Source organism: Quercus lobata, chromosome 9, assembly GCF_001633185.2.
Source record: "Quercus lobata isolate SW786 chromosome 9, ValleyOak3.0 Primary Assembly, whole genome shotgun sequence".
Lineage (NCBI taxonomy): Eukaryota > Viridiplantae > Streptophyta > Magnoliopsida > Fagales > Fagaceae > Quercus > Quercus lobata.
This window is the reverse complement of record NC_044912.1, coordinates 8,279,512-8,303,278: the sequence shown is the minus strand read 5'-3', so window position 1 is coordinate 8,303,278 and position 23,767 is coordinate 8,279,512. Positions and strand designations below refer to the sequence as shown.

Here is a 23,767-nt window from a genome sequence, read left to right as displayed (position 1 = left end):
TTAGTTACTAGTGAGATTAAACTGTGATCGAACTATGCATGAGGTGAATTTGAATATGATCATTAAGTGCTCAGATTAACAATTGATTTTCAAGCTCCTGTTTGCTTTACAAATGAGAGGAGAAAAAGGAAAGGAAAATAAATTCTCTCCAAATATATAAATGCAGAGTTTGTAACAATTACCAGAGCCCGTCTTCTAGAAGCCCTTGTTCAAAATTGCTTACTTTTATATTTGCAGGTAATTTAGCCAACAAAATCATCTTTTCCAAATATTTATCCAAAACTTAGGTTTTAATTTTTACAAAAATTAGTTTTTAGATCTTCTTTTCTCTTAATTTTTGTTTTTTTGTTTTTTTTTTTATGTTTTGAGAGGAGAGAGATATAAAAAAGTAACAAAAATACAAATTTACCCCTGTTTTTAATAGAGGTGGATAACAAAAGACAAATTGAGCTTACCTCAGGTGAGAAAAGTGTCAATTTTTAAACCATAGATATGCAAAGTGTAATTTCCCATAATATAAAAGAAAGATTAGCCTTAAGAGGAATAGTGTATCAAAATTTATTTTCCCGTTCCAATTTACTTGCTACTTTCTTCAAATAACCAAGACAAAAGTAAATAAATTTATTTTCTTGTTGCTCAATCGAGTTGGAGCTCACAAGGGTTAAGATTCTTATAAATTAACTATCAAATGAACCCCTGGATGCTCCAACATAGAGACTGAACCACAAGAGGACTCAATTCTTTGAGGTGTGTACGAACATCAAAGAAACTAATCACAATGACCATGTTCAGGTGATAATAATGTTCCATGAACCAAGCTTAAAGGTGTGTTTGTTTGAAGGTGAAACAGAGTGAATGAAAAACTTTGAAAATAAAATGGGAAGAAAAACTTTTTTAGAATGTGTTTGATTGAGTAGGAAGAAAGGAAAATAAATGGTAGACCCATGTTTTCTTCTCGGGCCCACTAAAATGTTTTCTTTCCAAAATGGAAATAAACATAATTGGAGAAAAAAAATTTCTTGATCAACAAAAATGCCCATGTACACATAGACTTCTTCAAGTTACCTTTATTTATTTATTTTTTTTCCTTCTCCCTTGGACAGTAACGTTGCCCTTTGCTTTTTTTTTTTTTTTTTTTTTTTTTTGGGGGGGGTGGGGACGTTGCCTCTTCTTTTTATTTTGATTTTCTAAGCGTGGACGTGCCTTCTTTCTTTTCTTTTTTTTCTTCTTTTGGACAGTAACATTAACATTGCCTTTTTATTTTTCTATTTTTTTTTTTCTTTTGATTTTCTAGGCTTGGGCACGCCTACTTTTTTTCTTTTTGATTTTTGATTTTTTGGGGCCTCAACGTGATAGTTTTTTTTTTTTTAATAGACATGATTGTTTTTTGGGACATGATTTTTATTTTTAAAAAAAATTTAGATGATTGCTCTTCTTTTGTGATTATTTGTCAATTTTTTTAAATTAAATACCATTCTTTAACAAGGGTATATGTGTAAATTTATTTAAACTCATTTTTTCATTCCCTCCACTTTTCCACTCTCAACCAAACAAAAATGAGAGAAAATAAAATTCTTTTTATTCTCTCACTTTTCCATTCCTCCAACCAAATGGACCCTAATTTCTAAAAGTTCGAAGATAAAGAGGAGAGAAACTGAAAGCAGAGCTGCATTAAAAAGATGGTTCCAATTGCTACATCAAAATGTGAATTCTGGAAGACATCCAAAAATATGAAAACCCCATCAACAAATTTCAGACATGTATGGTAATTCTCCATAACCAACGAAGTTACAGCTCTAGACTACATAACAAATTTGCTTCAGGAGAGTAGGTTTCAATTGTGATGAATTCAAGGTTCCCGGGCATCTGATTGAATATTCAAGATTTGGGAAACCACAAGCTTAGAGAGCTCACTTATTGCAGCTTGAGCAGGATAATCACCCGATTCTGAATTCCTCGACCACCCTGGTGATTGTGAGCTCAATCCAGTGTATTCATTAGCAGCTACCTTTGTCTTTTTTGATGTGGCAATAACTCTCTCCAAATCTGATTCTGACAATGTCCTTGGTGGCTGGAACAAAACACACATACAAAAGAGTATTACATCTACCTAATGAGGTAAATTTTGCAAAAAAAATTATACAAATAACTAGAATTTTTTTAATACTAAAACAATAAGAATACCTGAATTCCTTTATTCTCCAGGCATGTTAACCTTTTTCAGCATTTAAAAAGCCGATCAAAGGATCAAGATAAAAGTTACTTGATGCCATGAATTTTACTGTCATGCAATACTAACAGAATGTTGTTTATTGCCCTGATTCTTAAATTTCTGACTCCCAGGACATCCATGGTTTTTAGCAGTGCAAAGGAGACAAAGGAAGAAAATGAAACCAGGACTTAACAAATAGAATTATATTTACCATCTGAAAAGAACTCACGGAATAACGGGTATGCAGTGAAATTTGAAAGGGTGACATCATCATGTATTCAAGATAAGTTTAGTCCATATTGCAAGAGTATTCCAAAGTTTTTTTTTTTTTTGGTTAGGTGGGGTTCAAATGAAATTACTCAACTGGCACCTCCACCCTTATAAGTGCTAGGTGGAGGCTAAAGTTGTGGACCCATTGGGGGCATGTGTAACTTACCAATCGAAAAATATCTCACTGCCAGACCAAAGCATGCTACTAAATTGGAGTGTTTTTTTTTTGAATTACAAAATGAAAAGGACTAAATTTTGGAAGAAGAAAATGAATATACTCACAGAAGATTTTTTCCCATTCTTCTCTTGATCTAGTAGGTCCCTAATAGGGAAATAGGCTGCTTTCTTGCATAGTTCGAGAAGATCTGAACCTGTGTAACCTTCACACAAGCTAGCTATGTGGACATAGTCAATGTCGTCTTCAACTCTCTCACCCCTCAGAATCACCTTCAGTATCTCAGCTCTCTCCCTGCAGTCTGGTATCCCAATCTCGAATGCTTGAGGAAGGCGCTGGAGTACTGCTTCATCAAGTTCTGATGGGCGATTGGTAGCAGCAAGAACCATCACTTGTGCATTCTCTACAAGAACAACCTACTTTAGATTCAATTTTTCAATGAGAAAATCATAAGACATAGGTGCTGTCCAAGGCACAAACTTACGATCAGTGGTGAATCCATCCCATTAAGCCATGAACTCAGTCTTCATATTTGTTAATGCTTCATGATCTGTACTATGGCACTGACCCAAGAAACTATCAACCTCATCAATAAATATGATAGCTGGCTGGAGTTTATAAGCCAAGCTGAATATAGTAGCCACTGCAAAACCATAGTAAAAAATTAATAATCATCAAAATCAAAGCATTACACAGTGCAAAAGAAATACAATAACTTTTAAAAAAGTATAATCTACTTCAACAATTTTGATCAGAAATTTTTTTCCCCACATCCATGTGTGATTGCTATCAATATTAACAAGGTATATACTTGTCAATACACTCCTGCAAAAAGTAGAACATTCTCTTCCATTTATACTGATCATACTTTCATATAAAAATTTGTATCTATGAAATACACTCCAATTACTTTTATATTCGTTATTTAAGGCTCATGTTAATAGCACAAAAGAAAAAAATTGCAAAATATATTAGAATTTAGATGATCATTAACCTATGATTCGAAAACCTTTTCAATTAGATTGGATATAGATAACAATCATAACATCCATAACATAAAAACTGATTGCACCTAAACCATCTTCTTCCCATATAGTCGTTAACCAAAAGAAACTGTGCTGAAACCATCTAAGCATTGTCTTATTCTGTTCAGCTATATAAACCCAATATGTCAAGAAAGTCGTGTTCTTAGTTGATCTTTCACACTTCTATGATCAAGAGTCAAACTAAATTTGACAACCCATAAGTAATGAGGTCCATCACAATAGAATATATATAAGGCCAAAATAACTTCATGCAGTTGTGTATGTTTGCCAGGGCAATGTCAGAAAACCCTCAAATCCAGGGGGGGTTGGGTGGGGGAGTGAAATTATAATCTACACTCACCAAGCTTTTGTGCATCACCAAACCACTTGCTCATCAGATTTGATATCCTGACGTTAATGAAAACAGCTCCAGATTCTTTGCAATAGCTTTGGCAAGCATGGTCTTTCCAGCACCAGGAGGTCCATACAACAAGACCCCTTTCTGGGGACCCAGAAGCTTCCCATCGGAAAAAAGCTCAGGTCTTCTTAGGGGAAGTATCACCAGTTCATATAATGCTTCCTTGATGGCCTCCAGTCCTCCAATAGAGTCAAATTCAACATCAATGTGGTCAGGATTTATAACATCGCATGCTATGACATCCAGTGAATAATGAAGAAACACAAGTCAAGCATAAAAACAACAACAATTCTGAACTAGAGTTCATTTCACATAATTCTAACTTCTCTATTTCAAGGTTAATAAATAAACACGAGAGAATCTATGGCGCAAAAACAAGTTGTACCTAAAAGTTCTACCACATTCTTTAGCTTATCATTCTAATGCTGTGTTGACACTTGTGTAACTAACTCTATTTTGATAATTCAAAGGGGAGGGGAGATTTGAAACCTAGGCATCTCTATTGGAAACAACAGGAGATGCTAGTTAAGCTACAAGACTCTTACACTTACGTGACTAACTCTACGCTTGGATGAAGGGAGATGACTGATGAGGAGAGTGGGGTGGTGAAGGCAACCAGAAATCTCTCCTCTCAACCCCTCTCCCTCATCTTACTCCATTAGAAACATATCCTATTTCATAATCCATAAACAATTTAACATCTATGTTTTCCAGTAACAGCCTGCATCATTCCACCCAAGTTATTCTGTCCCAACAGAAATTGTTTCATAAGACCAAAAATTCATCTTTGGGTCGAACAAGTGTGTGTTTGGGCATTCCAGAGCAGTTAAGTCCTCCATGTTCTTTTATAGTTTTACCAACCCGTCAATACGAACAAAGCCAATAAGAAAACCACAATCATCAACAGAATGGCAGCTTCATCAAACCCAAAAATTTATCAATGCTGCCACTTCTATGGCCAGTCTGAGTAGTGTGTTTTCATCTTATAAAATGCATAACTTCTATACAAAATTTAATTAAAAACAAAACCTTTATCCAAAATTGTGTTTCAGCTACTACACTTACTGTAGCTTCATTCATATATAAAGCCTAGCTGTTTTTGTGGTTGCTTTCAATTAAGAAATCCAAAACCCACCCAATTCACCACAGAATAGAAAATACCCATTAATCCAAACCACAAGAAAATAAATAAAAATGATAACTTTTTCACAAATTCTTCAAGAAAGCACACAATCGCACACAATCGCTTACCTCGTAAGGGTTGGTCTGGATGAGAGGCCAGCCCAAGCGTTTAGAGATCTCCTTCTTGTGCTTGAGCGCTTTCTTGGAAGCTTCCCGGTTCGAGTCGAGGTGTCGGAGCCCCGCGAACAACACCAAGCAACTCAGGGCGGCGCTCTGCGCGTACAGCACCAGTTCTTGCAAGAACTTCGTCTCCAATGACCCACCCATTACTATATATTATATTTAGAAATTTGGGGTTTTCTTCTGTGGGCGAAAATGGGTAATTACCCATAAAAACGTAACTATTCAGTTAGTTGGCACAGTTTTGAAAGAAATTGGGAAACTAGCAACTCGAGCCTCAGAGGCTCGATTTTGGCCCTCTAAATCGAGCCTTTGAGGCTCGGTTTACGTGCTTTGACATGGCAAAAAAGACGTTGGAGTACACGTGGAAATCGAGTGTCTAAGACTCGATTTCCACGTGGACTAGACATGGAAATCGAGTCTCAGGCACTCGATTTCTAATAGGCATTTTTTGAATTTAACGCTCTCTCCAATCTCACTCTCCCTCATCAGTCAAACCCCTCTCTGTCTCCGACCCACTCTCACTCACCCTCTCCTTCTCTCACTCACCCTCTCCTTCTCTCACTCTCTCAGCGTCACCGTCGCCAACGCTGACCCACTCACCCACTGACCCTCTCAGCCTCACCGGTCTGACCTCTGTCTCTCTCAAACCCCTCTCTCAGTCTCCGACCCACTCTCACTCACCCTCTCCTTCTCTCACTCTCTCAGCGTCACCGTCGCCGACGCCGGCTCCAACCCACTCACCCTCTTAGCCTCACCGCTCAGTCACCCTCTCACTCTCTCGCTCACCGACCCACTGTCGCACGTCCCTGTCACCCTCTCTACTCTCTCACTCGCCCTCTGCTGTAACTCAGTCTCCACCATCTGAAAGAAAAAGAAGAAAAAAAGGTGAGTCCCTTATGCATTTTGCAATGTAATCAGTTCGTTTTTTTTTTTTTTTTTTTTTTTTTCTATTTTGGTTTCTGTACTGAATTTGTAATAGAGGTAAAATATTCTTGTTTTACCATTAGTTTTGTTGTTGTACTGATTACTTAATTAACTACATATCCAGCAAAATAAAAAAAAAACTGTGTACTCCACTTGCTATAAATTGAACTTCAATGTTGCATGGCTTATATTGTACTAAATTCAGCTCACCATTTTCTCAAATGTTCATGTATCAACTCTATCAGAGTTAAGACAGATGACTCCATGCATACTTTTACATATAATTGGGGATATGGAACTAATGCAGTCTAAAATTTCTCTTTAAATGAATGAGATTAGGCTCCAAGTCTTGGCTAACTTAACATTATGAAAAAATGCATATGAAAAATTAGTGGCTTACCACTACAGTCTCTCCCATCTTTGGTATGGGGCCATTTCCTACTCGCAAGTCCTGCATTCTCATATATATATATATGTTGTTAGAACAAATAATTATGATGCTTGTGCACTTAAAAACATTTTTGGAGGCCTTATGTATTTTTCATCTGGCAACCTTATACTGAAGACCTGATTCTGTCTCTGTGTAGTCCGGATAACGCATTTTAGTCTTGCCGTAGTCCTTTCCCCTAAGTGCTGGCACTGTAATCCCAAACATGGTGCTCATAGTTAGTATTTAGCACTAAAAAGCCTCCCATATATTAACATATTTGATTCTTAACAAATTAAGATTACCCAATGGTCCACAATCATATGACTGTGAGATACAAAGCAAAGCAAAGCAATATGCTATAGTTAAATCCACTGAAATCAACCTAGGTTACCTACAACATAAATAGTGTAAATATCGACTACCATATAAAGCAAGATACTTGAAATAGTTAAAACTTAATTTGTAATTTATGATTTTATATTCTATTGACAGACAAAAATTCAATTCAAACTATCTTTGAATTAGTGCATGTATGAACAGATTAGGCTCATTCTCTTGTTCTTTCTTTTACTTTAAAGCCAGTATACACACAAACATGTGAGAAGTATTTTGGTTTAATCATTCTCATGAAAAGCATTTAGTAGATATATGTTGGAAACTTTCATACCCAAAAAAAAAAAAAATTAAATAAATAACTACCAAAATACCAGTTTAGTAAGCTAATTCCCGGTCAAGTCCTCCCTTCAAAGTTCTAAGAAATTTGCTATGATTCTGCAATTATGAACAAGCAACCATAGTTGTCATTTCATTATGGCTGCTCTAACTCATACCTATATATTTAAGCATATTGTGTGTTCAATTTTGAAACTAACTGCTTATCATTCTTCTTCAGTATGGCTGCTGCAAATGCTGGACGCATTGACTATACACAGCCTGGACCCATTGACGACTCGGTGTTGACACAGCAGGCGACGCATCGGTCCGAAGCTATTTGGAATGGGCGGGTAAAACACTCAACTAAAACAGTAACTTGTGCACATGCATTTAATCCATACAATGTACACGTATTTGCATATACTATATTAATCCATGATTTTGTTATGTGCAAGATCCAGGGTCCATTACCTGCCGTAGTCGTAGTTCAGAGTTCTCCAAGCAACCTCCAATGGTGGACGACCGAGTGAGGAACATCATCACCACAGTTGGTTTGGAGGGACTCCTGTGGGTCCCGGGTAGAGAGATTGACAATGGCCTGATAACGGCCTTAGTGGAGCGATGGCGGCCCGAGACTCACACCTTTCACATGCCACATGGTGAGGTGACCATCACATTGCAGGATGTGGAGGTTCTTCTCGGGCTTCCTGTTGATGGTGATGCTATAACAGGGAGCACACAAAAAACTTGGGTGGATGTGTGCCAGGACTTCCTTGGCTTTCGACCTGTAACTCAAAATAACCATAAGCAACTTGATGGGCAGAGGATTCTCATCAACCGCCTTTTGGAGGAAGTTGCTACCCATTGCCGCCTGATGCTGAAGAGGATCAGCTGCATAAGTACGCACGATGCTACATCCTAGCGCTATTGGGGGACACAATATTTATGGACAAATCCGGCAATAGGGTGCATCTAATGTGGGTGCAGCAGTTGGAAGACCTTCACAACCCACGGAGGTACAATTGGGGAAGTGCTTGCCTTGCATGGTTGTATCGAGAGCTATGCAGGGCAAGCGAGGACACCAGTCAGATTGGTGGGTGCTTGCTGTTGCTCCAGTACTGGGCATGGGCCAGGTTCCCCTATTTGTGCCCGACAGTTGAGCGAGGCCCGCCAGTGGGTGCTTACGGTCCTCCAGTACGTGGTCCACTATCCCTGAAGTAAGTCTCTACCTCATACTGCTATAACATACTGTTATGTGATCATTACCAACTCCACAATCATGTAACTTGATTTTATTTATTGATTTTAAAGGCTTCTAGCAATTTTTTATGTCAACATAACAACATTTTAAACCGAGGTTCAATGTAGTTGATTATGTTAATCTACTATAATTTTGTGACTCTCAATATAGCTGGTTTGTGCTTTGTCTTTTAAAAGGGCCGTTTCTTATTCCAGTGATATTATTAATTAGTTTAATATCTTTAAGATTATCTCAGTAGTTATATGTGATTACTTTATCTTAGTTTTAACAGACTCATAAGTTTTATATTGATATTGATATTATTAATTAGTTTAATATCTTAGTTTTAACATCCAATTAACATTAATTGCTACGTTTCAGCTTTTAGTATTATATTGATATTTAATATATGTGATTACATTATAGTTTTAAGATTATCTCAGTACTTATTGATCCATTCTTCTTGATTGTAGGTGGTTGTGGGTCCCAAACAAGAAAAATAGGCCCGCCCACATCTTCAGGGACAGGTATCGCGAGCAACTAGCTTCCATGTTGCCAGACCAGGTATGAAAATGCCTTATTTTACGCTTTTACGAACGTCCATATAGGTTTCGTGAACTTTGAAATATAAACATTGTTCCCTAATGTGTTGTGTACTTCTTTTTTGGCTATTGTAGGTGGTGTGGCAGCCATATGAAGCTCATTTTGACGACCTCCCGCCATGGTGTGTTGCAGGGAGGGCCGTATGGACGACAACGGTGCCGCTTGTATGTTTCCACCTAGTAGAGAAACATACACCGGATCGTGTTGTTCGTCAATTCGGGATGATCCAAGCAATTCCCCGCGCTGTTAACACTGACAAAGTGCTTCATGGCATTGATTTGAGGGGGAAGATCGGTGTTAATTGGATGCAGAAGCATGCTGCGCATATCCTTGAGTGGGGTAATCGATTTGATCGGCGTTGCGAAGCTGTGCTTGGTGATATGCCTCCAGAGCACGAGTACCACGACTGGTTCAAAAGGGTGACTCGGAGGTTCATCGATAGGCCTGGTGCTGTAGTGACTCTGCTGGTAACTTCTCAATGTCTTCTACATGTTACCGTGTTTCTTACCATGAAACCACTGTTTAGAGAGCATGATGTTTGTTACTACATTTTTTGCTTAGCACTTCATCTCCCTTTAATTTGCAATTATTAGTAGCAGAACCAACATTTATTTTATTATCAATTGGCATTGTTGATTTCGTATTGCAGGTCTAATATGTGTGGTTTTTCCATGTGCAAATTGAAGGATACGTCCGTTTGTTGAGGCGTCATCCAGTGGGCACGGAGGACCACAACGACATTACTGAGGTGCTGACGGCAGTGCATGCGATGACACGTGTCCAACCTCCTATCCCTGAGGCCCCGATTGAGGAGGCAGCTATGCCTACCGGCCCAAGCACGAGCACAGCTCCGGCCGGATGTCAATCTCGTCCGCCTGTTGCTACCCTCAGCTTCTCCCTACCCCCGATCCCTCTGCATCCACCCCACATGCATCTGCCAGTCGCACCATCCCTTCATCCACCCCACATCCATCCCCTACCGTCACCATCCCTTCACCCAACCCACATTCAGCTCCTACGCCCACCATCCCTTCACCTAGCCCACATCCAGCCCCTACGCCCACCATCCCTTCACCCACCCCCCATCCATCTTCTTGCCCCACCATCCCTCCACCCACCCCACTTCCTTGTTCTGGGTCTGACGTCCGTCCACCCACCCCACAGTCATTTCTTCAGCTGTCACCCATTCCATCCTTTGACCTGGGTACCCCACCTGACATGCAGCAGAAGCCACCCTCCCATAGTTCGTTTAGTACCCCTTCTTCAGCCATTGACCAACCCCATGTTCAGGCTGAGCAGGCGGTTGGGTTACCTACAACGGCTGAAGGTCGGCCTAAACGCATATCAAAGGCACCTCCGTGTGGGACAGGGGGGCACAAACATGGACACAATGTTGGGCCCGAGGCATCTGACGAAGGACATGCAAGACCTCCTCCTCATTATACGAGACGGCGTAAGATTCAAAAAAGGTATCTGAAAGCTTAATGTGAAACAACACACTTTATTCCATTATTATTTCTCTTTTCACATTTCCATAAGATTATTTTTGTTTTCAATATGGTTTGAACGTACATTATTGGAACTAGGTGAATGCCTCAAATAAGGACATTAGCTGGAGGTAGATATTCCAACAAGGATATGGTTCTTAAATGTGACAATGGAGGTAACCCAACATGTGTTGGTTGTTAAATGCTTTTGTTGCAATTTTATTCCTTGCATCATTTGTTATTTTAATCTAGATATATTTTTATGAGTGATATAATGGTCAACTCTGGGTCAACTCTAGATTTTTATTATTGTTCCTTATCCTTATGTTGGCACCCAAAAGAAAAAAAAAAAATTGTAACTTGATCTGATGATTCTGATTAATTGAAATGAGTAATTGATAAGACAATAGAAGTGCCTTCCCAAAAAGAAAAAAAAAATTTAAAACTTAGTTACAGTTCCTTAGTTTTCCCAATTAAATTCAACTAATCGTATATTCATTAATACAAGACATGTAGTGTTATCTTCTACTGAGGACAGTTGATTTCAACCATGTGGTTCATTACTCAATGCAACCTTGTGTACAGAACCTAAGGGACCTTAAAAAAAAGTATGGACTTTGTGTTGTATTCAAGTAAATTGATTTGGAAAAAATGGTTTTTTTTTTTTTTTTTCTCTGATGATTTTCTGTGATTTTTGTGGAGGAAAGATGGATGGAAGAGCAGGTGGGTGTTATCAGATTGGAAAAGGGCTGAAGGGAAAGCAGGCACGTTTAAGTACACAGCAGGAAAATGGTCTGCGGATCCTGATGACAAAGGTACTCAAGTAACTTTTATCATACTAATCAAAAGAAAAAAAGTGACCTTTATTATGCTATGTGCCTAAGCCTATCTTTTTAGGAATGGAAAGTTATATGATTGTTGCAGAATTAACTTTTATTATTATTATTTTTGCTCACTTCAACTTGGCTAACATCAATAATAGTGACAATACCAATAGTAGTGGGAGTAGTCATAGTAATGCTATGAAGTTTTGCTAATACTACTGTTAGACTGTTAATATTGATATAAAAGTTAGTAAGTGAGATTATTTATTTTCATTTTAAGGATTTTCTGGATTTATAGACGTTATAATACTAGATGTGTGTGACTTGGTGTATGTTTAACCTTTTAAGTATTGGTTACATAATAGTACTTCACTTATAGAAGCGAAAGAATTTGTAAATTTTAGCCTATGTCAATGTGGGTGATTACATAAATTGCATTGGTTTGATAAAGAAAATCAACAGTCAAGGGTGAGCCGAAAGAGAATTATAGAAACTTGAGTGATGTGTTGATGACATAGCTGGTAATGTAAATGCACATATTTGCATATTTTTACCTCTTACTGCTTTGTGGTTGTTTTCAATTCTAAGTCACTAAGAAGGTTAAATTAATGTAGCCTTTTATCTCACTGCAGTCTTTGTGCTGGTGTGAACTAGGATTTTGGAATTACAGCGGATGCTAATGATTCCTGAAAATTGCAGGTATTCAAACATATAATGATGCCAAGCATTATGCAATATCTGCAAAGATTCCAGAGTTCAGCAACCAAAATAGAACTCTAGTGGTCCAGTATTCTATTAAATTTGAACAGGACATTGAATGTGGTGGTGGTTATATCAAGCTTCTCTCTGGCTATGTCAATCAGAAGAAATTTGGCGGTGATACTCCATACAGGTTTGTTGGTTTTTTATATCTTCTATCATCCAATGATTCGATTCTTTCTTTGCAAATCATTTGACTTACTACAATCTCAGTGTTGTTGATTCTGTTGACATTAGAATAATTTTGTGTGTGTCAGGATTTCATGCTGTTTACTTTTTTTTTCTTCTTTTTATTAATTTTAATTATCTTAATCAGGTTTTTCAATCTTCTCAGCTTTGGGATGTTTAATGACATTCTATAACTTGTTACTATTTTGGGATATATAGAGAGATACTGAATGTTCACATTTTATTGTGCAGTTTCATGTTTGGACCGGATATATGTGGCACACAGACCAAAAAACTCCATGTTATACTTTCTTACCAGGGGCAAAATTATCCTTTAAAAAAGGATCTACAATGTGAAACTGACAAGTTAACCCATTTCTACACGTTTATTTTGAGGCCTGATGCAAGTTATAGTGTCCTTGTTGACAATCGAGAATGGGATTCTGGAAGCATGTATTCAGATTGGGATATCCTTCCTCCAAGGAAAATTAAGGATGTCAAAGCAAAAAGGGTATGGCCTTGATGGCACTGTTTTTTGATTTTGGATTATTAATTGATTCAGGATGAAGATGGTGTCATCCGCCAATAATGAATTACATATTTCAATTAAAGAAATGTTTTATTCTGAAAAATCATATATCTAATCAGTGATGGAATTATAAGATCTTATAGCATTCTTTAGATATCTAGTTATGTGACAAAATTTGGGTTTTTTTTTTAATTTTATTTTATTTTAATTTTTAAATTTTAAATTTTATTTTTTTATCTATTGATGTGCCTTCCCTCACACAGCCAGCAGACTGGGATGATAGAGAATACATTAACGACCCTAATGATGTCAATCCAGAGGTATCATACACTGTTTTTAACCCAATATTGAAACATTGATGTTTAATTTTTAACTACATAAGTCACGCACCCATGATCTATCTTGATGTTGTAGGGATACGATTCAATTCCTGCTGAAATTCCTGATCGAAAGGCCAAAGAGGTATGTTGATTGCTCATATATGACAAGATATGAACTGTATGTTTGCTGTCTCATGAAGTGGGGATTATCACAGAACATAATGTCTAGAAGGATGGTAATTTGTTGATATATAGCTGTAAATGAGGGTAATGATTTTCTTACATGTCTTTCTCTTTTTTCCTGATGATAGCCTGATGATTGGGATGATGAAGAGGATGGAGTATGGAAGCCACCTAAGATTCCAAATCCAGCATACAAAGGACCATGGAAGCGCAAGGTGCTTTAAGCCACACATAGAAAGTTGGAATTCAATTCTTTTGTTACGTTTTTTTAATTATAGGAATTTTTGCTATGTTACAGAGAATCAAGAACCCCAACTATAAGGGGAAGTGGAAGACTCCATGGATTGATAACCCAGGTACATTTCTCTGTTCTTCTGCAGTTCTTGATGGCTAGATAGTATCATGCATTTGAGACTAAACTAGTTGGAACTCTCTGCATATAGTTTAAGCACAATAAACATTTATCATTAGCTCTATCATCACATAAATGATTGCACATTAATAGACATGCTCATACTATCAAAGCCTTCTCGGAGCAGGGGGCATTCTGTGATATTAAGATATCCCATGTTGAAAAATAATGCCTACCCTAAATTCTTTACTCCCTTTTCATCTGAGTTGCTGAGACAATATTATTGGTATTTTCAAGAAACGGATTTTAAAATTTTCTTGTAGAAGTGTGTTTTGAGGTAAAAAATGATTCCTCCCAAGATTCTTGACTCTTGAGAACGAGGCAATAAGCTAAACATGATAATGTCATTTTTATGAGAATTTTATCTAATTCTTTATCAAGCCAAACATGTGCATTATTATATTTCCAAAAATTTACATTCTCGAGCATCATATTCTTAGAATCTAGATGCCGAGGGTATGTTGGATTCCTTGACTCAAACATCATATAAAGGGTTTTTAAGTAATCTTCCCAGTAAGGCAAGGTTAACATGGTGAATAATTGAACCTGTGAGTGTGCTTGAAAGACCATCTCTAGTTAGCCTTGTCATTCTATTTCTCTTTGGGGCCCATGTCACCACTCATCTTTCATGTCCAAATTGACCCAATTTCAAATGGTCTGATTATACAATAGTATAAGAAATAGTAGCATTTATTTTATGGCCAGTGCATAGTTCTATTGGACCAGGACAAGATTGTAGCATGTGGTCAACCTGTTGATACAATCAACCAGTCTTGAATTATTTGCTTGCTAGTAATCATTGTAAATATTGTTTATTAAAAGGCTTCTAAGTTGCAGACTTGTAGTAGATATCATGGATTTTTTAACCAAGTAACCCTACATAGATATACATGTGCACATGTGCGAATCTATAATTTTCTTTTCCCTTTTTTTTGGCCCGCGGGGGGGTGGGGGGCGGGGAAGGTGCTTCAAATGGTACATCTTCGTTCTGGCTTTATGATACAATCTGTACAAGTTGAGAGGCCAAACTTCTATTTTCTTAGGATTTTAATGTAGATCTTATAAATCTTTAGAGGTATATTGGTACTGATTTAATTTTTTAAATTCCTGCAGAATTTGAGGATGATCCTGACCTTTATGTGCTAAAGCCAATAAAATATGTGGGAATTGAAGTATGGCAGGTAAGTGCCAAGACTTCTTGTTCTTCTGGACTCCAACAAACTGCATATAATTTATTAGGAAAGAACAATCTATCAGATCCTTCATAATTAGCTAGGTGAACAACATTGCTGTTTTCTATCCCATGTTGACAAAGAGAACTGTCGGTTTTGTTAAGCTGAATGGCAAAGTTGATAAGCTTAAGTGATAATTATGGGTTAAGCTCTTCATACCTTTTTTAGGATCTTGGTACTTGTTGCTGTACTACATTTGTTTATACCTATCATAGAGTTCAGAATTTACTACGGCTCTATCCTATGTCCAAGACTAGGCCATTTTAATCTCTTATATCTAATTTGAACAGCCTTAATGAATATCTTAATTTTGTTGATTGGTGGAGCCTGATCAATTTCATTGCAGGTAAAGGCTGGTTCAGTTTATGACAACATTTTGATTTGTGATGACCCAGAGTATGCAAAACAAGTAGTAGAAGAGATATTTGCAAATAGGGAGGTGAGCAATTGCTTGAGAGTTTTATCGTCTCTTAACTCAAAGAAAATGCTCAACTTATATGTTTATTATGCATGAAATTTCAGATTGAAAAAGAAGCCTTAGAGGAAGCAGAGAAAGAGAGAAGGGCTAGAGAAGAAGAGGTGATTAAATGCGATGCTTAGATGCTTGTGTCTCATTGTAGTTTCACTGAGCAGTGTTCTTTTGAATGTTCAGTTATTGACCATGTAATTGGATGATTATATAGGAAGCTAATAGAGCAAGAGAGGATGGTGAACGGAGAAAGAGGGAGAGGGATCGTCGGTACGGAGATAGAAGGCGCAGAAGGGTAATCTTTTTTTTATGATTATGTCTCATCTACCTTATCTGTGAAATATATTTCTACATATATTACTAGTTGTTATGGATTTTGAATAGTTGCCTTACTTACAATGGAGGTGTAGATCTATTTTTAGGAGTTGAGTTAAAATTATTATTTGTTCCTTTATATATGAAGCCTAGTTTTTTCTTTTAATAATTTAGACATTTCAAAATTAACTGATTGGGAGCCATTGTTGTTTCTTCATGACTTTCGTAGCTGTGGCCTGGAAGTGTAATAGTTGTAGATTTTTATTGGAAGATAAAACAATAAAAGAACTAGAAGAGAAAAAAAAAGAAAAAGTGGTAATAAGTCTCCTCACTCACCACTGAAGGTAGTACTGAGTTTGGACTCTGGAGCAATAAAGTGATTAGTTTATAGTGTGACATGGAGAGAGAACATATGCATGAGCACACATCAAATCTATATTATCTGTTAGATTTTTATTTTTATTTTTAAATTTTATTGTAACCTTATACAATCAATAAATCCCCTCTTTTTTTGTTTTTTTTGTTTGCAGCACGATCCACGTGATTACATGGATGATTACCATGTAAGAATGAATCTGTTGACTCTCTCTCTCTCTTTTATATTCTTCATTGTCATAGATCCCCCAAAGAGTGATAACTCACCCCTATTAGCACTATTTTGTAATTACTGGTATGATCTTTTTACGTTGGAAACTGCTGATTAAAAGCATTGATAGGAACATTTAGCATGTCTTATAAATTCCAGGATCTAATATGAATTGTTGATGATGCAGTTATTGCTTTTAAATGTATCAAATAACAAGTTGAAGTCTCTTCCGGAATCAATTGGGAGTTGTTTCTCTCTTGAAGAATTACAAGCAAATGGTATGTTTAAATCTTTCTTCAGATTGATGTCTTCTTTTACATTAAAAACTATTGCCTACAGTAAGGCACTAGAATAAGTGGATCTGAACATTATGTAGATGTCTGAGATTTAAGGTCATAATTTCTGCATGTGTATAGATGATGAACAAATTTGTTAAATCTTTTACTAATAGCATATGTCATCTTTTTCACGACATTTTGACCTAAAGTTTTACAGTTTTCATTACTTTTCTTGTTCTATGCCATGCTACTTTCATACTTCATCAATATGTTGTGAAATGTGTATTGCAATTATGTTTTGGATGTTATCTTTTGATTATAAAATTACAATCACTATGAATTTGTTAAGTTGTTTATAGGTTGTGTTATTTTAGTGGACAAGCTGGAGGCACGATTCTGCTTTCTGTGCTTCACGTGTCATATTTCATCATTAATACCATCAACAAGAAGAATAAAAGAATACTAGTACTAGTAATAATAATTGCAAAAGTTCACCTTCTCACATAGCCTTGCATTTTCAACTGCTAGGACTTTTTCCTGAAGAAAAATTAGAAAATAGAACATATACTAGTCAGCAACAACTGAAGAATTCTGTTAAGAAAAAACTTATGGTGCTGCAATATTTCAGTGCCAGGAACTCAACAAAAAAAAAAATAACAGTGAAACTTCTTTCTAGGCAACTTGAAATCACCTTGTTGGGCCTACATATCAATCAATTTAAAAGTTTACCTTTTCCTTTAGTTGCTCAATTTGTTCCTTGAAAACCTGAGCCTGAAAGTATAGACCAAGATAAAGCATGTTAAACTACCATTTAGTAAAATATCATGAAAGCCAAGTTAGGGATTTTATAATTAACCTTTCTAGCTCTAATGCTGCTTACGCTCCTCTCTAACTGTTCTTCTATCTGTTGGAGTTCTTCAAGGGAGCATGTTCCTAGACCTTGTCCTAGGAGTCTCCTGAGGTGTATATATCTCACAGACTACTGTATGACTCTTTGTAGGTGGGGATTCAATCACATGCAGTGGATATTACTGCAGCTACTTGAACGTGAGAGGTAGGGTCCAAGGAAACTGATGAAAAGGCTGATGAGGTTCTAAAGTAGGATATTTTGGATTGTTGGACGCCAGAAAATCACTACGGATGGACTGAATCTGAGTGTTAAACATGTTGGGTTTAGACCATCTGTAATGATTTTCTGGAGTCCAACAATCCAGAATATCCGACTTTAGAACCTCATCAGCCTTTTCATCAGTTTCCTTGGACCCTACCTCTCACGTTCAAGTAGCTGCACTAATGTTGGAGCTAAATGGATGTGGAAAGAGCACTTTGCTGACTGACACTGATAATGGATTTAGATAAGCCAAGAGGGGGTGAAGTTTTGCTTGGGGAGCATAATGTCCTGCCAAACTATTTTGAGCAAAATCAGGTGTGTTAGTGTCTACAATGTTGTATCTCCCATTTATCTATCTGATCATGGTGTTTTTTTTTTCCATGTACATGCAATTTATTCTCTTAAGAACCAATTGTTAGGATACTCGTCAAGAACCAATTTATTTCTGCAGCAGATATTCGTCAAGAACCAATTGTTAGGATGGTTAGGGTATTTACAAGCAACTAATTATTAGAAACTGATTTATGCTTTAAGGACAGTAAGAATAGCTATCTGAGACTTAAAAACACATACATGCATACATATTTATGCTTTAAGGAAAGTTAAGACTAGCTATCTGGGACTTGTATTACACAAAGTCGGATTTAAGTAAGTAATAAAATGAGTCACATTAAGGAATCCTTATTACCACCTCAGCATTTCAAAGGCTCTTCTGGCCCTCTCTCTCTCTCTCCCCCCCCCCCTTTCTTTTGGCATTTAACTTGCAGAAAGAAGTTCCCAGTTCATGTTTGTGCAACCTTTTTCCAAACTTTTCATAATTCTGCAGCCTGCAAATATTGGGTTGTGTTCTAATCTATTTTTGAGAACTGGAAAAATAGTATTTAATTATTTTAAACTTCTGTTTCAATGATAAGAATATATATATTTAAGATTGATTCATTATTTTTCTTTTATGATTTATATGTTATAGTCCTTTGTTAATCTCTCCTAGGTGATTAAATGGATGCTAAGCAAGGGACAGGGAACCACATTGGGAACATATGGGCAACTAATACGAGCTTTAGATATGGACCATAGAGCAGAGGAAGCACACAAGGTTTGGGTACCAAAAATTGGCATGGATCTACATTCAGTTCCTTCGCAGCTGTGCAGACTCATGATATCTGTATATCATTGAAACAACATGCTGGAGGATCTTGTAAAGGTTTGCTTCTCCCTTTTTGCTACCAGTTGTTTGTTTTATGTTATAGTCCTTTGCTTCTCCCCATAACATATTTTTGTGATTTTGAAATAATGAACATTTTCTAGGGAGGAGTTGAATAATAGAGCTGATATTGATGGAAGATTTGCGCTTGAATCCCAATAATGAAGTAACTCTTAAGAAGTGATAACTTTATATTTCTCTACCTATGTCCACTTATCTATCTCTCTGCATAAAATACAAGAAACATTAAATCTAACAATTAAAAGGAAAATTAGAAACAACCTGCTTGTCTGAAGCATGCAGAGTCTATTAGGTAAAATATTTATCACTAGTCAGTTGTTAAAATTCAGGTCTCTACTACTACTTCAAAAAAAAAAAAAGAGAGGTACTCTGTTATGAAAAAACAGATCCTTCCACCTGAAAGTTTATAGCTCAAATACCTATGTTTGTAGTATGGATTTTAATTGACTTGCTCCAATAGTTAAACAACATTTCTACAGCTCAACTAATACATCTTGTGAAACGGTGAAAATGCCTTAATCAGAACTATATTCATCTTCTACTATGAAAATGTTGCTTTATTTTCACAAGCAAGGATTTAGTGACAAACAGTATTAGTTTATGCCAATGAGCTCTAGCTCAAGTAGCACTTCCTCTCCCCATAAAAATCTGGGTTCAAGATTGACTTGTCATAAGTGTAGCTTAGCAAATAAAAGAAAAACATAGCTTATATATATGTCTGTGTAAATCTTTTGTTAAATTTTTAATTTGATTTACTATTGTTGTGCAAGTGATATTCTAAGCATGTAACATCCCTAGTTTTGCATGCCTAATCATATGTTGTAAACCTTTCATACCTTTTTTTTCTCCTTATAATTATATCATTTTCATCGCCTAAAAGGGTCAAATCCTACCAATCATGGTGTACCTGATGCTTATCCCATTACTTTCCTTAAAGTATTTTCAAAGTTCTGAAACATTTATGAAGCATCTGATGTGATGGAAGTATCTAAAGAAATTCCATATCATTGCCTGGTTAGAAACATTTAGAAGTATTGACACGAAGTAGTTGTTAACTAATCATGGAAATCTGACTGAAGTGGGTGCTATGCTGATTTGCTAGTACTACAATGATTGCTGTGATGATTATTTGGGATAGGGGTATTTTGCCTACCAGGGTGGTGTGGTTTTTTCTTTTTTGGTGTGTGTGTTATCTTTGAAAGGGAGAATGCCATGACACGTCAATATTATTATATGTCAAAATTTGTTCTGCATTGCTAGGCATTGAATCGAAAGACAACCTGTTTAATTTGCTAGTACTACAGCGATTGTTGTGATGATTATTTGGGATGGGGGTGTTTTGCCTACCATTTACCTTTACTAACAGCAGTTAACATTGCTTCCCTTAACAGGGTATTGATGGAGCTCGGGTGGAGAAAATTCTTGACTTGGCCTCTATTACCCTCAACAAAAAGTCAGTTCCGGGTGAGTCCTTTCTTTGGCAGGTTTATCCCATTTTAATTGATTTGATCTGTTTTTTTGTTTGTTTCTCCCTTTCTTGTCAAAACTTACACACAATAATATTCCCTTATAAAGGTGACAAGAGTGCCTTAGTGCCTGGAGGTATCCGCATTGGATCACCTGCTATGACAACTAGAGGATTCACAGAGAAAGAATTTGTACCAACTGCAGACTTTATTCATGAGAGCGTACAGATAACCCTTGAAGCTAAGCGGCTAGTCTCAGGATCCAAGCTTCAAGATTTTTTGAAGTTTGTAGCAGCCGCTGATTTTCCTTTACTGGATAACATGTTGAACATGTTGAACTTGTTTTCGATTAATAACATTTTTCTTTTTGCTAGAATGCATGATTGAATTTGTTAGAACATATTACAAATTTTGTAACCATCCAAATAACTAGATAAAAGAAAAAGGTATAAAAATAGATGAAAAAGTTATTTAGTTCATTACAAAATTTGTAATCTAGCAGCTAAAGCTCTTACATTGTCCTTCGTGTCTACCCTCACTTTTTTTTTTTTTGGGTTTGACAGAAGTTGAGGCTCAACAAAGTAGCAAAAATCAAAATATAAATTGATTTCTTTTTGTCATAAAATAGGAATAGATCAAGAAATTAAAGTAAAAAATAACATGCTTCAAAACGCAAAAAATTCAAAGTGTTGTACTACCATAACAAAGAATACCATTAGTTGCATTGATATCTAAGTAACAAAAACATTGAAAGTCACCCGAGAGTGAATTTCAAATTGCTTAAGAGCATTAGCATTGAAAAATGCTAATGTCATATCTAAAGGAAATTTAGCATTTGCAACCTTAAAATCATCTATTTCTATCAATTTAATCACTTAACTTTCAAAATCAAGCCAATGTCATCATTAGGCGTGAATTTTTTTAGTAACTTTAATAAAATGGCCACCCTCCAAAAAAAAAAAATAATAATAATAAAATGGCCAAACTACAATTTTTTGGTTTTTATAAATTTGTCACAGTTTTAGTTTTAGTTGGGTCTTGTTAACAGATGCCCTTAGATTATTTGTTACCAAATCATTTTTAAGGACAAAAAGTATCTCCCATTTTTTTTATCAGATGCTTTTAAAAATAGTTCCTAAACCTATACTTTTAGAGCATCGTTATCTTTTCCCCACATTTAATAGTATCAATTTTGTCCCTCGACTTTCAAATCAATTTCCCCAACTATTAGTTGTATCAATTTTGTTCATACACTTTTAAAACCAATTTCTAAGAATAAAATTAACTTGATTTAAATGTTGAAAGTCGAAATTAGCACATTTATATTAACATTGATGCCATTTTAAAGTTATATTACACACTATTTGTCAAAGTAATGGGGAAGAATAACGTTTTAGTTAAGGTAAGTAATATTCCTATATGAATGCACTCAATTGTAAATTTGCGGCTGTGCCTTAACTATTTGTTCGTCAATTCAAAAGTAATGATATTTTAGCAAGGGAATAGACTATTACATGCACAAGGAGTGCCTTTTTGTTAATAAGAGATGGTTTGAAAACAGTTTGAATACATTTTTATCTAATGTTTCATCTTGTTTCCCAGGTTCATCTTGAACGGAAATATGTTGTTGACATTGATAAAAATATCGATATCACCAAGATAACTCCATCAACAAGAGTTGCTCTCCGTAATGACAGTTATGTGCTTCATTTAATCTTGCCAAGCAAAGTTGATCCATTGGTCAACCTCATGAAAGTTGAAAAGGTTCCAGATTCCACATATGACATGATTGGCGGTCTTGACCAGCAAATTAAAGAGATAAAGGAGGTTTGCCTCGTGTACCCTTTTACTTTCTGCATTTAAACTGGTAGTGGCAATGGTGACAGTGAAGTGCAGCGGACTATGCTGGAGCTTCTCAACCAGCTGGATGAATTTAAAGCATCAAATAAAATAAAGGTATCGTGTGTCTTTTCATTATGCAGATTGGGTTGTTTAGTTTTTGGTACTTTTCTTTATTGTGACCTCAACTATTTAAACAGATTCATCTCTTATTGTAAGTATTTGGCAAGCATGTCAAAATAGGCTTCATTCTTGTAAAGATTGCCAGTATTTTATTCAATTTAAACAATCTGAACTCTTTTGGATGGATTTGGACAGAATGATAAGTATAGTCTTGTTAATTCCATAACGACCTATTGCACTGGGCTATTAAAGTCTTCAGAAGTGAAAGATTGTGTGTTTTCTCTGTGCATAATCATATTGTCACACATTTTTTTCGTTTTTTTTTTGCTGCAGGCTGTGTGCACAGAATCTGGGATGTTTGCTCTGAGGGAGAGGAGGGTTGATGTAACACAAGAAGATTTTGAGATGGTAGTGGCAAAGGTAATGAAGAAGGAGACCGAGAAAAACATGTCATTGCGGAAGCTATGGAAGTACTGTGTCTCCATGTTAATGTTTTGTTTCACTCCACCACCCTGAATATAATTGATCCGTGGCTTTGTTCTTCACACAAAGCCAACAGCTCTGTTCTTTGTATGGATATAAAAGCCACATGGGGGTGCCTACACTTTGTTGAAGTTTTTTAAATACCACTGGCATCTCTGTTTATTTTGTTAAATATTCTTTTGTGATACATTTTTATGTAATATGTGTTTTACTTCAAGTATCTGACAAGAATGTCCGTAGACAATGACTGTCAATCTGTTATCAATCTATTGGTTAGACGACCAGACTGATAATTAAAAATCTGTGCTTAGTGGAGAAGCACATGTGGCTTAGTTTTCTGGGCATGTGTAGCTCTAGCATGAGACATAGCACTCAAGGATCAATCCTACCATGTAGTGGTTGTAAATGAGCTAATTAGAGTTAGAACTTCAATTATATTCAAAATAAAATTAAAAGAACAAGTTTGAACTTTTAATATTCCACTCAATTTTCTTGCTTATAGTTTGTGCATTACAATGTGATATGAAATTATACTGAATGTGTGCTTTTTGTGTATTGTTGGATTGTGAAGACATGAGATGTTGATTTTCTTTTCTTTTTCTTTTTTTTCTTTTTTTTTTGGATTTACAGGGTTGGGTTACTTAGATGTTCGCAGTTGAAAACAAAAAAACCAGATTGTATAATTTTATTTTGTTCATTTCA

The 23,767-nt window shown here is 36.1% G+C and overlaps 3 protein-coding genes and 1 pseudogene across 3 annotated transcripts; 3 read left to right on the top strand and 1 right to left on the bottom strand.

Moving 5' to 3' along the window:
- Window positions 1–1,646: 1,646 nt before the first annotated feature.
- LOC115961055 lies at window positions 1,647–5,551 on the bottom strand (annotated as a pseudogene).
- Window positions 5,552–7,652: 2,101 nt separating this feature from the next.
- On the top strand, window positions 7,653–9,911 carry LOC115961153 (serine/threonine-protein phosphatase 7 long form homolog). The gene is made up of 6 exons (XM_031080184.1): window positions 7,653–7,791; window positions 7,875–8,129; window positions 8,237–8,630; window positions 9,127–9,217; window positions 9,331–9,723; window positions 9,906–9,911. The coding sequence occupies exons 1-6, from the start codon at window positions 7,653–7,655 to the stop codon at window positions 9,909–9,911; spliced, it is 1,278 nt and encodes a 425-aa protein (XP_030936044.1).
- A 1,382-nt stretch (window positions 9,912–11,293) lies between these two features.
- On the top strand, window positions 11,294–19,021 carry LOC115961152 (calreticulin-3-like). The gene is made up of 15 exons (XM_031080183.1): window positions 11,294–11,298; window positions 11,446–11,558; window positions 12,267–12,459; window positions 12,747–13,005; window positions 13,287–13,343; window positions 13,438–13,485; window positions 13,655–13,741; window positions 13,825–13,882; window positions 15,052–15,119; window positions 15,517–15,609; window positions 15,693–15,749; window positions 15,854–15,934; window positions 16,485–16,818; window positions 17,819–18,244; window positions 18,921–19,021. The coding sequence occupies exons 1-13, from the start codon at window positions 11,294–11,296 to the stop codon at window positions 16,656–16,658; spliced, it is 1,293 nt and encodes a 430-aa protein (XP_030936043.1). The 3' UTR covers window positions 16,659–16,818; window positions 17,819–18,244; window positions 18,921–19,021.
- A 2,974-nt stretch (window positions 19,022–21,995) lies between these two features.
- On the top strand, window positions 21,996–22,544 carry LOC115961151 (26S proteasome regulatory subunit 8 homolog A-like). Its single transcript, XM_031080182.1, has 2 exons — window positions 21,996–22,022; window positions 22,223–22,544. Exons 1-2 carry the CDS (start codon window positions 21,996–21,998, stop codon window positions 22,481–22,483), a joined length of 288 nt encoding a protein of 95 aa, XP_030936042.1. The 3' UTR covers window positions 22,484–22,544.
- Window positions 22,545–23,767: the final 1,223 nt, after the last annotated feature.